Raw genomic sequence first — 15,779 nt, 5'->3', positions numbered from 1 at the left:
AGACCATCTGTGTGGCTTCTGACTTCTGAGTGACAGACTGATATGTTTCAGCAAAAAAAAGCCCATCCTAATCCCATATGCCCCTGTTGCAGAGCAGCAGACACATTTGTTTATTTCTTCTGCATTTTATGAACTGAACTGCCTCTTTTGCTGCCATTTTTAATTTTGCGGTAGATATAGGAAGCATCTAGTGAAAACAACTGATGATTTTTTTTCTTTCTTTCTGCTAAGGGCTGATAAACAGAGGTTTTTGTTTTTTACACCAAGCGACTTACAACAGAGGACATAATGAACACATAAGAGTAGAGGCCAATGTCCTGAAGCAGGAGCCTTGAGGACAGCAAGATGTGGTAGATGGGTCATTGACGCTATTACAAAATTCCCAAAAAATTGGGACACTATTTTGTGAATAAAATCGAAATGCTTCCATTTTCAAAACATTCAATCTGTTAATAAGATAGAACATTGTGCAAAGACACCATATCCGTTGGAAAAGCCAAAGCCAAGGCCATTAAATAACTTAACTTTGGATAAGACTAAAGACAAGACAACAGAGGAGACGTAACAGTTAATTAGTTTGACTCGTGGCATGATTTTTTTTAAAGTTATTTTTCTGTGCAATACATGATTTCAGCAGCTCAACTGGTATGTGTGTTCTTCATCTTGCTTTCCTTTGTTATGCTTAATATATGGCATATCCTGACTGCAAGCTTGCCGTTTTTCACCTGTTCACTCTTATGATGGTGACTCTGTTGGAACAAAGTAGTAGAGAATGCAATTTTCCATCATTATGGGGCAATAATCTAAAGGCTGCGCTATGTATGCTGTTTAAAATCTGCTTATATCATTCAGCATTCATTTTAACCTGCCACATGAGTAAGAAGTCCCAAGGCACTGCTGCACCCCCTTACCATCATATACACTGTCTTTTAGACTGACCACTAAAGGAAGCTGAAATATTCATCTTCTGTGTAACCTGGAGGGTGTAAGACTCCATGATTTTAAAAAAAGGATGAAATATTTTCCATTCTGTAATCAGAGGACAGTTTCACATGTCTTCTGTCACAGAAGACATGTGAAACGGTCCTCTGATTACAGAATGTAGTTCTGTGTCCATCTTGATTACACACGGTTAAATCTCTGTATCATGTGCATTAATCAAGCGTTGTGTTTATGGTCCATTTTTCAACAGCTGTCGTTGTTGGAGTGTTATAGTGTGCTTTTTAGCAATGGGTATTTCATGATCTCATAACTATGATACAATTATTCCATAGAACTTTACATTACAGAAATAGGCCTTATATGTCTGCAATTTTGATAGACTTTTTGATTGACTTTTGAATAGATCAGTAATTAGTCCCTCAACATATTCACTTCTGAGTGACACAGCCTCTCTGTGATGGTCTTTTACTTGTGCATTCATGTTGGCAGCCAGTATAGTTCCTTTTAAATTGGTCTTTCTTTAGTCATTTTGTAGAATTATCCAACTATTACAACATGTTTTGGCCCTTTCCCAACTTATTTGAGATTTGCTGCACATATTTCCGTCAAACCAATACTTAAGCCTGGCTTTAACAGTTGATATGTTGACCTTGTGCTATTGTCCATGTTAGGCATGGATTGAATGCTTTGAAAATGGCAGCATTTCGCTTTTATTCACAAAATACTGTGTGTCCCAACTTTTTTGGAATCCGGTTTGTAGAAGCATCAGGGTGGCGAAAGCACGGCTAACGTTAACTACCTTGTTAAGCTGGTACATTAGTTCATTGGCCAACATGTTTAATTTAACCTGCAATGACTTTTTTTAAATAAATTAAACAACAATAATTTAATCCATACAATGGTAGCATTAGCTGTGGTTGCACCACCTGCCTGCTACTAAAAAACGGCAATCTCGCAGATTGCAACTGTAAAACCTGAATGCTACGTTGCCAGTGTCCTAACAGCTCATCATGACTCACGGCGGTGCCGATCTTCTCCAGTGTCTCCTCGTTGATGGGGTAGCGCAGCTTCATCTTGCGGTAAAGTGGGTGCTTCTCGTAGTAGCTGATCAGGTCCACCAGGCTGTCGAACTCCGATGTGCCCAGCACCACCGTCTGGCCCTCCTGCTGCACGCGACAGTGCTTGATCTTACCCTCCGCCCTGGCCATGGAGGGATGGAGGAGAGAGGGGGGAACCAGGAAAGAATAAGTTGTTAGCTAAGACCAAAATAAACTGGCAATATAGTGAAACAAAAAAGTAAACAGGCTAATAAAAAGCAAAGTTACCACATTAAATCGGGAACAAAAAAAATAGAAGGCACAGAGTATACTGGAGGAGAGGGAGGAAAGGATATGGATACGAATCTACAGAAAACCTGCTAAACTCTACCTGCTAAAATATTCTTTTGAATTTCACTTTCACTTTTTCACACTAAACAGGTGCTCAATCTGTCTGTAAATCAGCATTACATTTTCAACTATAGCTATACCTAGGCAGCTAATTAACTAAACTAGAAACCAATACTAAAAGTGACCAGCAATGGCACAGCAAACAACGATGGATTCTAACTAGCATGCTAATGGTCATTTTGCGGCAATTGGCTCCTGCGAGTGCTCCTTACATGTCAACAGCATTCCTCTGAGGCTAGTAGAAATAACAGGTATGACAGAGAAATGAGGATACAGACACAGAGTCATATGAACAACAAACACGAGGAGCCCTTGGGTGGGCTGAAGAGTAGAACCACCTGAAGGAGATGGCATAGGAGTTGAACTCCACCCTCTTCCTGACCAGGAAGGCCCCGTCGCGGGGCACCCGCATCAGCATGTTCTCCGCCTGACTCCTGGACAAGTTGGCATGGTACCACCTGCAACACACACACACACACACACACACACACACACACACACACACACACACACACACACACACACACACACACACACACACACACACACACACACACACACACACACATAAGTAACAGACAAGCAGATAGATTCAGTGTGCATCAGGGGTGTTACATATTTAAACAAATTAAATGATTTAACTCCAACTCCCATTGTCATTGTGGCACAGCACTTCACAGCACAAAAGTGTTCACTGCACACTGCACACAACAAAATTGCATTTATGCTTCACCCGTGCAAGGGGGCAGCCTCCAATGGCGCCCCAAGGGTGCAGTGCAGCAGAACGGTACCATGCTCAGGGTACCTCAGTCATGGAGGAGGATGGGGGAGAGCACTGGTTAATTACTAATATTGAGAGAAGGTAAGACAATGACAAAAATGCAAAAAAGTCAGACAGGGAAGGGATAGTAGCGTCGCGAGCCATCCTACGTACTTCCGCCAAAGGATTGGCATCACTACTAGTCTGGCTCCTGTTTTCTGTGGAGCGATTGCAGCGGCAGGATCTTGCCGCCCAACGCTCCCCAGAAAACAGCCAATATGCAAATAAGCGCCCCACGTGTTGACAAAAGAAGGAGGACACTCGTGACGATGGCGTTAACGTCTGTGCCAATGGCTCTTGTCTGCGCTATGTTGTATGTATGACCACCCCACCACTGTTGCCTGTCTCTATCGAGGGAGAGACAGTGGAGACAGTCAACACATACAAGTACCTAGGAGTACACCTGGACAACAAACTGGACTGGGCTGCCAATTCAGATGCTCTTTACAAGAAAGGGCAGAGCAGGCTCTACTTCCTACGGAAGCTTAGATCCTTCAATGTCTGCAACAGGCTCCTGCTGATGTTCTATCAGTCTGTCATGGCAAGTGTCCTCACCTATGCTATTGCCTGTTGGGGAGGTAGCGTTAGGAAGAGGGACGCTGGACGCCTTGACAGGCTGGTGAGGAAAGCTGGGTCTGTGGTGGGTATGGAACTGGAGGATCTCACAACCACAGCCGAAAAAAGGACACTTAGCAGATTGGACTCAATACTTGAAAATGACAGACACCCCCTGCACCCGTTTCTGGCCAACCAGAGGAGCCTGTTCAGCTACAGACTCCGGGCCTTCCCCTGCCGGACAGACAGACTACGGAAGTCTTTTGTCCCCAGGGCCATCCAGCTCTTCAACACCACACAGAAAGAGACAATTAAAGAGATTGTCATTGGTGACTGGACTGCATAAACTAGCCCCCCACACTGGAACACTCAACCTGCAGCCACTACACCCCCAACCCCTTCCCGATTCTTTTCTCTACTGAACAGTTACACTTCATCCCTACCCCCCACCCCCCGGAGCAAGCGCCTGCACTACCTTGGACACTTTAAGGGTTGCCCAATACAGGACAATAACCCACTACACCCCACCTCAGCTACCTCACCCCCTGGAATAGCTGCCGTGAACTACTCAGCTTTTGCACGGACAATAATTAGAACTTCTTTGGCTCTTGTATGTGTACTTAACATGGTTATTTGGGGGGGGGGGTGTGTGTGAGTGTGAATGTATGCAACATGACACCCTACCAGACCTTGTGTCTGTGCATGGATGTGTGTGTGTGTGTGTGTGTGTGTGTGTGTGTGTGTGTGGGTGTGGGTGTGGGTGTGGGAGGGGGGTTGTGGGTGGGTTTTTGTGTGTGTGTGTGTGTGGGTGGGACAATGTGTGTGTGAGTGTGTGTGTGTGAGAGAGAGAACATGTGTGTATGTGACATAATGTGCGGCGGTAGTACTCAAGATACAGTCCCAAGAAAAAGTTTGTACACCCTTTGAAATTTCTTACATTTCTGTCAAAATTGATCATAAAACATGGTCTGATCTTCCCGGAAATCTCAAGAAGGAACAATCAGAGTCTGCTTTAATTAATTCCACCCAAACATTTACATGTTATCATATTTTATTGGTCATAAGGCCATAACATTCACAGGAGAGCAAGGCATAAGTAAGTACACCCTTGCATTAAGTAGGTTTTAACCCTCAGTTAGTTGCAATATCATCAACCAGACTTGTCCTGTAGTTGCAGATCAGATTAACAAAACAATCTGTTTGTATCTTGTCTCCCTCTTCTTTAGAGAACTGCCTCTCGTCAGCAAGGTTTGTGGGATGTCTGGAGTGCATAGCTTTCTTGACCTCATGCCATATAATCTCAATTGTTTTTTGTCAGGGCTTTGACTGGGCTATTTCAGAATGTGTATTTCATTATTATGAAGCCATTCTAAAGTCGATTTGCTTCTAAAGTATGGGTTGTTGTTACATTTCAGGACCCATACTTGTGTGCTTCAACTGTGTGACAGACTTCCTCGCGTTTTTTTCTGTAAAATATCACAATAAACTTGAGTTCATTGTTCCACTGATAATAGCAAACTGTCAAGGGCCTGAGGCAGCAAGGTAGCCGCATATAATGATGCTCCCGCCACCATATTCAGAAGAGGAGATGTAACCAAGAATAGCTAAAAATGGGATTCATTCTGCCAATCTAAAATTAATGGGGTTTCTGTCCAAAAAAATATTGCTGCACCTTTGAGGTTTGTGAAAAACCATTTATATACTTCATAGAATTACTGCAAAATATTCTGTAGACCAACGTTGAAACCAAAGTTGAATTGTTCAGGGGAACACACAATGTCATGTTTGGAGGAGAACTGGAGAACCACACCTTCACCAAAACATCATCTCCACCTTTGAGTATGGTGGCGGGAGCATCATTATGCGGCTACCTTGCTGCCTCAGTTTGCTATTATCCGTGGAACAATGAACTCAGAAGTTTATTGAGATATTTTACAAAAAAAAAAAGTGGGGATGTCTGTCACACAGTTGAAGCACACAAGTGGATGGGTGCTGAAATGGGACAACAGCCCATATTTTAGAAGCAAATTGATTTTAGATTGGCTTCATAATAATGAAATACACATTTTGGAATAGCCCAGTCAAAGCCCTGACAGAAAACGATTGAGAATATATGGCATGAAGTCAAGGAAGCTCTTCACTCCAGACATCCCAGAAGCCTTGCTGACGAGAGGCAGTTTTGTAACGTAGAGGGACCACCAGATACATCCAGATTGTTTTGTTAATCTGATCTGCAACTACAGGAAACATCTGGTTGAGGTTATTGCGACTAACTTAGGGTTAAAACCTATTGAATGCAAGGGTGTACTTACTTATGCCTTGCTGTCCTGTGAATGTTTACATCTTATGGCCAATGAAAATATGAAAACTTCTAAATGTTTGGGTTGAATTAGTTAAAGCAGACTCTGGTTGTTCCTTCTTGTGATTTCCTGGAAGATCAGACCATGTTTTACGACCAATTTTGACAGAAAGGGAAGACATTTCAAAGGGTGTACAAACTTTTTCCTGGGACTGTATATTTTTCCTGTAATGTTCAGTTATGTGTATAATGTCTTCTGTATGTTTTGTATTGTGTATTTATGTAAGCTGACAGACACCTTAATGTCCTTCGGGATTAATAAAAGTACTCTACTCTACTCTACTCTACTCTACTATGTTGTTGAGTAACAGCGTTTGGGTGAGAGCTGTCCAATCATTTCAAACCATAACTGAGTGCAAACTTCCCACTTCCTGCTATCGCATCAGATCACACAACTTCCAGACCATGAATACGAAATGAAATGGTAGTATTATGAGATGGTCAGGACCAGGCTAAAGGGATAGAGCCCTGAGAGGAGAGAGTGAGGAGAGTCTTCACTCTCTCCTCTCGTGGGCCTAGGTCTGAAGCACAGGCTTGGTCAGCATTATCACAAATGAGATGAGAGATGAAAAGGGATTGTACATAGAAAGAAAGATAAGGAAAGAGGGATGCACAGAGCAGGGGGGGCTTACTCTTTGCTCTCGTGGGCGTTGGTCTGTGGCACGGGCTCGGTCAGCTTCATCTCAAACTCGTTGCAGCGTAGCGCCACCGTCTGGTAGTGGGTGATGAGGGCGAAGAGCGTATCGAACACCAGGTTGTCTGTCAGGTAGAACTTTGGGCTGCCTGCCTCCTGCCGCGAGTGGATCCGGCAGTGCTGGACCCGACCGGACCGCCTGTAAAGCAGAGGAGGGGAGGAGAAAAATGGAGGCTGTTCAGTCCATCTGTGCCTCTATTCATAGCAATAGTAATAGTATTTATATAGCACATTATCATACAAAACAGTCATTCAATGCGCTAAAGAGAGGAGAAAAAAAAGAGAAGAAAAAATGTATTGTAGAAAGTATTATAGATAGTAGATGGCCAACTATAAGCAGAGGCAGAGGAAAACAAAGCTGTTTTTAATTTCTTTTTAAAACGTGATATGGTTGGGGCAGTTCTAATTTGGACAGCATAATGACTAAATGCCAACCAGCTTATAGCTTGCATTGCATTTACAGTTAGAATAATAAAGCATTGACAGTTCAAGTGATCTATGATGCATATCAAAAATGTATGTTGTAGTACACATACCACCATTGTGTCAAGGACATTTTTACAAGTACAGACATGATGGGAGAATTTAATTAATACATCTGACATTCAATAACAAGGATCCACATACTATGTATTCTATAATGATTTTAAACAACAAACTGCAAACGGAGAAAGAGGGCACACTTGCAGTCTTTTTTCTGGATGATTTAAAAACATACAAGGACAATTTGACCTTCCAACAAACAGCATCACAACTTTACCAATAGCAAATATCATCAATGACCATTACATACATCAATAGCCATTAAGTCATGTCCATAGCATAACCATCGCTAAATGCCCTAGTTTCAACAAAGACACATCCAGACACACATATCCCACTTTAAAAAAAAATAAAAATGGCCTGAGCTACCGCTGGATCCCAAGTTTAGCTGTGTGGAGTTTACTTTTCACAGTAGGGGAAGAAAAGGTGGTCTGTCTGCACTACACTTCCCCTCGTACATGGAGGTGGCTTCATAAGCAAGTCTAAGCACCCAACCCACCACAACTACTTAAATAAGCTTTCAGGCGCATACCTTTTGTAAGTCATTTCTTAATGTCTTAATGCCATGTCTTGCCATTCAGGATGCACATTCATTTGTTTGTTTGTTTATTTAGATGTAGAGCTGTGACCCTTTCATCAGTTCAACATGTAAAATACACGAGGTCACTTGATTAAAGTGATACTGTCCCATTTTTGGAAATAAGCTCATATTGCACCCCTCCTTGAGTTAAAGAATTGAGTTGTATCTTTCTCATGTACTTTCAACCGTTCTCCGAGTATGGTAGTGCAGATTTTACCTCCATGCTAGCAGTTAACATTGAGTCCTATGAGACCAGTTGGCAGCTAACTGGTCTCATAGGACTCAATGTTAACTGCTAGCTTAGCCCCAGCCTTCCCCTCTACCCCCAACGGCAAGCCAGTGCTCTCAGTGAGGTTTTGTGGAGCCCGTAGGCCTGCCTGTGGTGCACAGACACTGGCATGGCTGTGTTGTCCCGAGTTAGGATCGCCTCTTGCCTCTGGCCCCTCTAGCCGGGACAAGAACACACTGCCATACAGCTCTGGCGCACAAAAGCAAAATGCAGTAATGACCTATTTTGTCAAAAGTGAATAGACTGAAAAGGATCTTCATTATACCTCCTTTATCTTGTGACAAGGCCCTTTGGTCCAAATGTATCCCATTCTAGATATATTGCTATGTCAAATCTGCAGTAACTACAGTATCCAACCCAATACCAATACTTTTAAGGCCATTTACCCAGTTTCAGTGTTGGTATGGTTACTGCGCTTTGCCTTTGTAGGGCAGCGCTGCCTGAGACACCAGCCTTTTCAGGCCCAGCATACTTCTGGAGCAGTTTCACTCACTCGTTCTGTGACGTGTGGCATTCGAGGAGATGGAGTTCATTGCCATCTGCTGAACTTGTATAGACTGGATTTTTGGGTTAGTTTTGTTATGAAATTGTGCTTTCACATGCAATGCTGTCCTGAGTGTTGATTATTGTGTTCAAATCTTAAAGTGTGTGCGTGTCTGTGTGTAGTCAGTGTATGGTTTATGTACTAGTATGCAGTAGTTTATTTCATTTTCCACTGGCTCAGTTGAGTTAATCTCCTGGGTCTGCACTTCTCAGCCTCGGACTGAAAATATGGAGCATACTTTTGGGACGTTTCCTTTCACCATGTATGTATGCACAGATAATTTATTTCTTGAGTTTGCAAAGCTGAAGTTGTGTGGCAAGTAAAGTAAATCTACATCTTGTGTTAATGCACTATTGCAATGCATTTTCTTTACAAACACATAAGGTGCCTTGGTAGCGCAAGCTTGTCTTATTATACTCCCGCACAATAAGCTACCAGAGGCTCTTCCCCTCTAATGCAATGGGGTACCCAAGTCTCCGCCCCTTCCGGGCAGCTCATGGGGCTGAGAAAGTAAAAAGAAAAATCACTGGGCTGTAATGGACTGATCAAACCTATTCTCCGATCCACCTCGCCTTCCCCCCATATCATACATATGCTGTACCTCAGAATTAATGATAAACCAATGGTGTGATTTTCGACTTCACTTGCCAAGCGATTTGTGAGTTGTGTGCGAGCATATATATGTAATTATTTGGACAACACAACAGAAGTCGCATGTCTGACGTACAGCCACCGCAGTGCAGCGGTAGGACTGGCTGTTCACCTTCAGCCTCGGTTCACGTCAAATACGCGAGGCGCACATTGTCGTTTCTAAGACAGATTTGCGCAAAAATGTATATAACGTTTCTTGCCAGACGAAAATGTGTGATCTTACGACACCAATCCAAACTTTTAAAATTCACTACTATCATATGTGAAATCCACCAGAGCACATGCCAAACGGAATCAGGATTTAGCTTGACTTGCTCCATTCACTCCCATTTTAAAAAAAAAAAAATAGAATTACAGCCCCATGGACCGGAAGTAGAGAGGCGTGACTTAGGTGCCCCATATCCTGTCCTCGTGGAGCGAGTTTGCACTGTCTGTGGTATATTTGCTGAGGAATTGTCTTCAATGTGACAAGACTGAGTGATTTCAAGTTCTTACTTTTGAATGCTTTGTTAACGCATACACAGCTCTCCATCTTGTGTTGTAGAAAGTCCCACTAACAACTTATCCATACTTTACAGACCCCAATGCGCTGGCACACAAACACACCATGCAAGCACATGGAAATGAAAATACACAGACACACACAGACACACACAGACACACACAGACACACACATACACACACACAATTGATTAGCTAAGCATATGCTGGGCCAGCTGCTACAGATGGCTGACTGGCAGGAGTGAATACCGTGACTCCCGCTCTACAGTCAATACCAAACATGCTGCCGCCATTGATTACTGCTTTAGCACCATCCCCCACCACGCATGCATGCACACACGCACGCACACACTGGCGCATGCACACACCACACCACACCACACCCACACACCCACTGGATCTCAGAGCCATGATCGGGCATTCCCCTGATCAGTCGAGAGTGTTAAGGGGTTGGTCGTGATGGAGAATGGTCTGGTGATGGAGTAACCTACTTTTTATGAACAATGAAATACCAACTTTAGAGTGAAAGCAGAAGCTTTGAAGAGAACTGGCATTCCTGAGCAGTTCTATTCATGGGGCTTAGGTAGTAAATGCATCCAAACACAACATTTTTGGTACTTAACACACTACATGCATTGCCATTGACAGAGATACTTTTGTTGCAGTCAAACGTGGTAAAAAAGCATTAACGAATAAACCGATAGAAGCACATCTACTCTAGTTGAACATACATATTTTCCAACTATGCCCAATCATATCGGAGTCGAGCACACCTGTTCTTTCCTTTTTATCTGTGATTCAGTTCTGCCCCACATTACGCTCGCGCCCACAACCTCAGATGCAAGAGGCAAACCAATACGAGTGCAGATGCCTAACATGTTTTTTTTTCATCTTCAGTCACGTTGCATATCTGTTTGAGGTCTTGGTTAGTGCGGTTTACTTGCTGCAACAACAGCTCTGCATGCTCGAGAACCTCATCACTAGCATGACAACAACTACTAGCATGGTGTACAAGACAACTGTGCTTTAATGTTCCTACTAGATGATGGCGCTTCTTGCCAGAAGGTTTGGCTAGGAACGCATTTAGCAGCCATTCTTGTGAGGTAACCATATGGCTAACTTGAAAGCAGTAGCCAGCCATATATACAGGTACAATGTCAGGCTATTTGCCATGAGATATGAATGATGCTTTGGAGAAAAGCATCTGACAAACACTAAAAACTTGATCTCTAATGTCTAGTGTCAGTAAAAAGAATTCAAGTCAGAAGAATCAGAGCAGTGAGGTATTTAATGGGGGGCTCGACATTCTGAAGAAGGTGCTTGCTTACGTGGAAATCACTGAGCAGTCTTAATCAATCAATTTATATTACAGTATGTTGAAGAGTTCATTCTTATGCCAACACACCAAATATTAAGGCCTGACTGTCAGAGTATACATGGTGCTGTGTTGTTCATTCTGCAACAGCAGGGCATAAGACAGTATGGCGATGCACAACACGGCACGGCACAGCACAACACTGCATGGCACAGCACAACACTGCATGGCACAGCACAACACTGCATGGCACAGCACAGCACGCAGCAGCTGCTGAGGAGGAAGCTGGTAGTTGGCATGTGGCAGAGCAGCAGCAGTACCCAGAAGGAGCAGAGCCTCCGTGCCAGTGGGAAAATGCAGAGCCGTGACACACTCTGGCCAGCGCTGCCTACTGGCACCGGCACACAAAGATGAGGTCACCGGTGACATCATTAATATAGTAAGCCAAGGGTGAGCCTGTGTCTGTCTGTCTGTCTGTCTGTCTGTCTCAGAGGGAAAGACAACGCCAAGTGTTCATTGTGACCCAGTGTCGTCACTGTGGTAGAGTACAAGTTTATTACCTCACAGGCCAGAGTTGAGAGTCCAAATAGGACACATTTGTATTATTTATTCAACCTCTCCGTAAACACAACAAAATGCACTCTTAGCATTTCCTTAAAATATTGTTCATGCCCACCAAGAGCAACAACAGTGAGACAAATAAATGCCAGAGAATGTTAGCCTGGTAAACCAGACTAAATGTGGATGTCTGATTTAGTCTGGCCTCGATGCATAATATATCCGAAGACTGTTGATGAGAACAACCTTCCCTCAAAACCCTGCCCGCTTTTATTCAAAACACATCTTTGCGTTGTAATTGGTTTGCCAGATTCATGGCATTCTGGCTTCATTGAATCATTATGCGAGGCCAGACCCACCCGTAGACAAAACATTTTGCCGTCCAGCGGGTGGCGCTGGTTCACCAGGCTAAGAGAATGTGTATTTTTTGTGTGTCGTGTCTGTGGATCACTGCTTATGTGACCTCTTGGGTGTAACCTTAATAGATATTTGTGAAGTGAAACGCTGTGCTAGTGGATAGCCCTTCATTTCCTGTGCTTGACATTTTTTAACGTGTACTTCAAAAACAAAATGTCTTTTCCAACTTGCATAATGTTCATATCGTAGAACTTGAACAGTGTGTCAAAGTGAAAGCCCAAACCCACTCCCCATTTCTGAGCAGTCGTTGTTTTGAACACTGTGTGAGTGGATGGTTAGGTGGGTGAGGGTGAATAATATCTGTACCAGAAGGAGAGTGTGTAGTCTCCCACGAAGGTCTCGCTCTCGCGGACCAGGAAGGAGCCGTCGGGGGCTCCCGTCTCCACACAGTACTCCGACAGCAGCCGCTCCGCTATCTGTCGACCGTCACGCCCCGCGCCCAGCTTACCATGGAACCACTTCTCCGTCACGTGCTGGTCCATGCCATTACACACCTGGGGGAGAGAGAGAGAGAGAGAGAGAGAGAGAGAGAGAGAGAGAGAGAGAGAGAGAGAGAGAGAGAGAGAGAGAGAGAGAGAGAGTGGGGGAGTGAGTGAGTGAGAGAATTTAACTTTCAAATGAAGTAAATCCAAATGCTCCTGAGTTTATCCATCAATCAAATTATGTATATACAGAACAATATAATACTTGGTAGTTATTATTATATCAATCTGTTAATTTGAAGTTGTTGTGAACATTGATCTACTCCGCAACACAACATTGTGTTAACATGTTGTGATAATTGGAGATAATTCATTCATCACCGATTTGTACCCCATTATTTGCTGTGCACCTTGGATTTAAAAAAGTAAAAACTTCATTGGAAATGGAAGATTTCTTCACCTTTGTACTTACTTTCTTCAAGTGTAAAATGCCAAAGAAAACAAAGCCATACACAGAAAAAAGGCCACAGTGATGTGTGTATACACGGCCGCCTGGGAAACAAACACGTCTGTAAAACATCTGTAGCAATTCATGATGGCTCACCACAGAGCACCTAGAACATCAGAGAGTCTCCTGTACTATTGGTTGGGGACTTTGTAACTATGGTCAAAGCTGCAAAAACTAGTGCTACTAGCCAAGCAGGCAAATACAATATCTCACAATTTTCCACACTTACCACGACAATAACGCAAATATCCTAACAGGTAAACGACTATGAACCTCATGACTGAAGCATTCAAAGTGTTTAATCACAAGCTTAAAACACTGATGTAATTAAATGAGTCACCAAGTTCCTACAAAGTCTAGGCTCATCCATTACTTGCAGCTAATGAAGGCCTATGATCATTAGCTGGGGTAACTTACAAGATGTTGTCACCAACAAGCCACATGAAGACAACAATTATAAAAGTCATTTTCCCAAGTGCATCAACACATGCACTCATGAAAACACACACACACACAACATTTGAGAAAGCCACAGACCATCTCAACTACCTCAAGTTCTCGGAAAAGGAAAAAAAACAAGTTCTCACCTCTCTGTGCTCCTCCTCATCATCGTTGCCCTGGTTACTTGTCGTTTCTTCAGAGTAGTAAATCTTGCTACTCGTAAGGACGAAAAAGTGAGGATACCACTCCTGTGGGCGGCACACAAATACACAGACACGCACACAGAGACACACACAGAGACACACACACACAGAGACACACACACACAGAGACACACACACACAGACACACACACAGACACACACACAGAGACACACACACACAGAGACACACACACACAGAGACACACACACACACAGAGACACACACACACAGAGACACACACACACAGAGACACACACACACAGAGACACACACACACAGAGACACACAGACAGAGACACACAGACACACACTTAGGTCAGTTGTTTATCTATTTGTTCCCACGGTCATGGAATAGCAAAGCATACACACTGAACATTGTGGCAAGTTTGCCATCATTTCAGACATCAGTTTGATTATCTGCTCATCAGCTACAAAGCATCATGGTCCATGCAATCAGTTTGACGTGCCCCTTCTGTGCATTACTTTACATATTTTAAAACCCTGCATAGCATACTGAAAGAAAGTTATCTTTGAGAGTTTGTGCTGGGGTTGAGAGCACGACTGATGGGAATTACTGAGGGCCGGCAGTCCTTCTGATCCGAAAATACTGGCTGTGACTGATAACAACACTGGGGTGTACTGGTAATGCAGATGTTGGATACCATTTAAACTTCTGGGATTATCAGGAAACTAGGTGCTTAAATTGCCTTGACAATAAATCAGAAACACAGAATGTGAGGCAATTAAAAGAGGAAGTGAAACTATTGAGTGCCTCATTTGTCAGTGTCTATGATTCTGGTATCAGTGTCATCATTAGACTGATTGTCTTTACTTGGATAATGCTAAAAACAGTTGACAGGTAGAGGGCGTGCACTCACATGGTTGATAGGGTCCTCCAGATACAATATGCCGTTCTTGATAGAATTACTGATGTCGTTCTCTGAGTAGGGCGTGGAGGTGGACACTTCTTCATAAGAACTTCCCTCAGCGAGCTTCTTATGCTGTGAGAATGGGGGAAAAAAACAGTTCAGCAACACTGCCCAACAAACAATTAACTGTTATAGACATAAGCCTTAATCCCCCCGGGGATCAATAAAGTGACTCTACTATAATCCTGGGTGCATACATTGAACACTGAAAATAATTAAGCATCTTTGATGACAACAGGATTGTCCACTGCCTCTATGACTTCAATTTCACAGTCACAGTAATAATCGCTTTCTACAAGTAGTTTGACCTGAAGATAGGGAAGAGATCAGTCTATTGCATTTGTTGAGAATGTGGTTTGTTCACCATCAGTGCACCACTGACAATATGCAGTTGGTTAATATGGTAGCTTTTTTTAAAGGACCACTTCAGTCAATTTCAATATGCTGTTTGCTGTATTGTTCACGCTACCCTTGACTTGTCAGACTTGTCGGTGATGCCCCATTTTTCGGCTCAGCCCTTTCCGAGATATGAGCTATTCTAATGGGAGCAGCTTTTGCTTGATTTTTTTTTTTAATTAACATAGACATTAATATAACAGATACCGCTGTTTGCTAGTTGTCTGCTGATGCTGATGTTGCATAACCTTTTGAATGTTTTTGGGAATAAATAAAAATGTTTTTTTGAAATGTAAACAAACAGCTGCCCCCATTACAATGACCAGGGGCCTCATTTATCATCAGTTCGTAGAATGTCTTCTAAATTGTGTCTTAGGACGGAAATTTAGAATGTTCGCAAGTACAGAACAATCTGGATTTATGAAACGTGCATTGACTACTCCCACGCACACTTCTGCATGATAAATCCCACACCTTCCAAATCACTGTGCACACGCGCATTCGGGGGTAATTAGCATCCCGAAACGCCTCCAAGTAACAATATATGGTATTAAAATATATTCAAATGCCATGTTAATTCGAAGGCGCCACCCTGTTCGGACACACGCGCCAGTCGAAGCACTGGCGGGAAGTGCGGAGATAGAACCATTTCTGTGGCAGAA

General features: G+C 43.1%; 1 protein-coding gene across 4 annotated transcripts in view; it reads right to left on the bottom strand.

Annotated features, from left to right (window-relative positions):
* plcg1 (phospholipase C, gamma 1) overlaps positions 1-15,779 on the bottom strand; it is a 68,993-nt gene that overhangs the window by 19,549 nt on the left and 33,665 nt on the right. For all 4 annotated transcript variants that reach the window (XM_063208654.1, XM_063208657.1, XM_063208655.1 and 1 more), the window contains exons 15-20: positions 14,671-14,793; positions 13,735-13,836; positions 12,524-12,711; positions 6,757-6,957; positions 2,729-2,848; positions 1,962-2,142 (exon numbers count right to left, since the gene is read on the bottom strand). In XM_063208654.1, the coding sequence (XP_063064724.1) occupies positions 1,962-2,142; positions 2,729-2,848; positions 6,757-6,957; positions 12,524-12,711; positions 13,735-13,836; positions 14,671-14,793 (915 nt within the window). The remainder of the gene's footprint in view (positions 1-1,961; positions 2,143-2,728; positions 2,849-6,756; positions 6,958-12,523; positions 12,712-13,734; positions 13,837-14,670; positions 14,794-15,779) is intronic.

This window comes from Engraulis encrasicolus, chromosome 10, assembly GCF_034702125.1.
Source record: "Engraulis encrasicolus isolate BLACKSEA-1 chromosome 10, IST_EnEncr_1.0, whole genome shotgun sequence".
Lineage (NCBI taxonomy): Eukaryota > Metazoa > Chordata > Actinopteri > Clupeiformes > Engraulidae > Engraulis > Engraulis encrasicolus.
The sequence above is the reverse complement of the archived record's forward strand: the minus strand, read 5'-3'. Positions and strand labels throughout refer to the sequence as shown.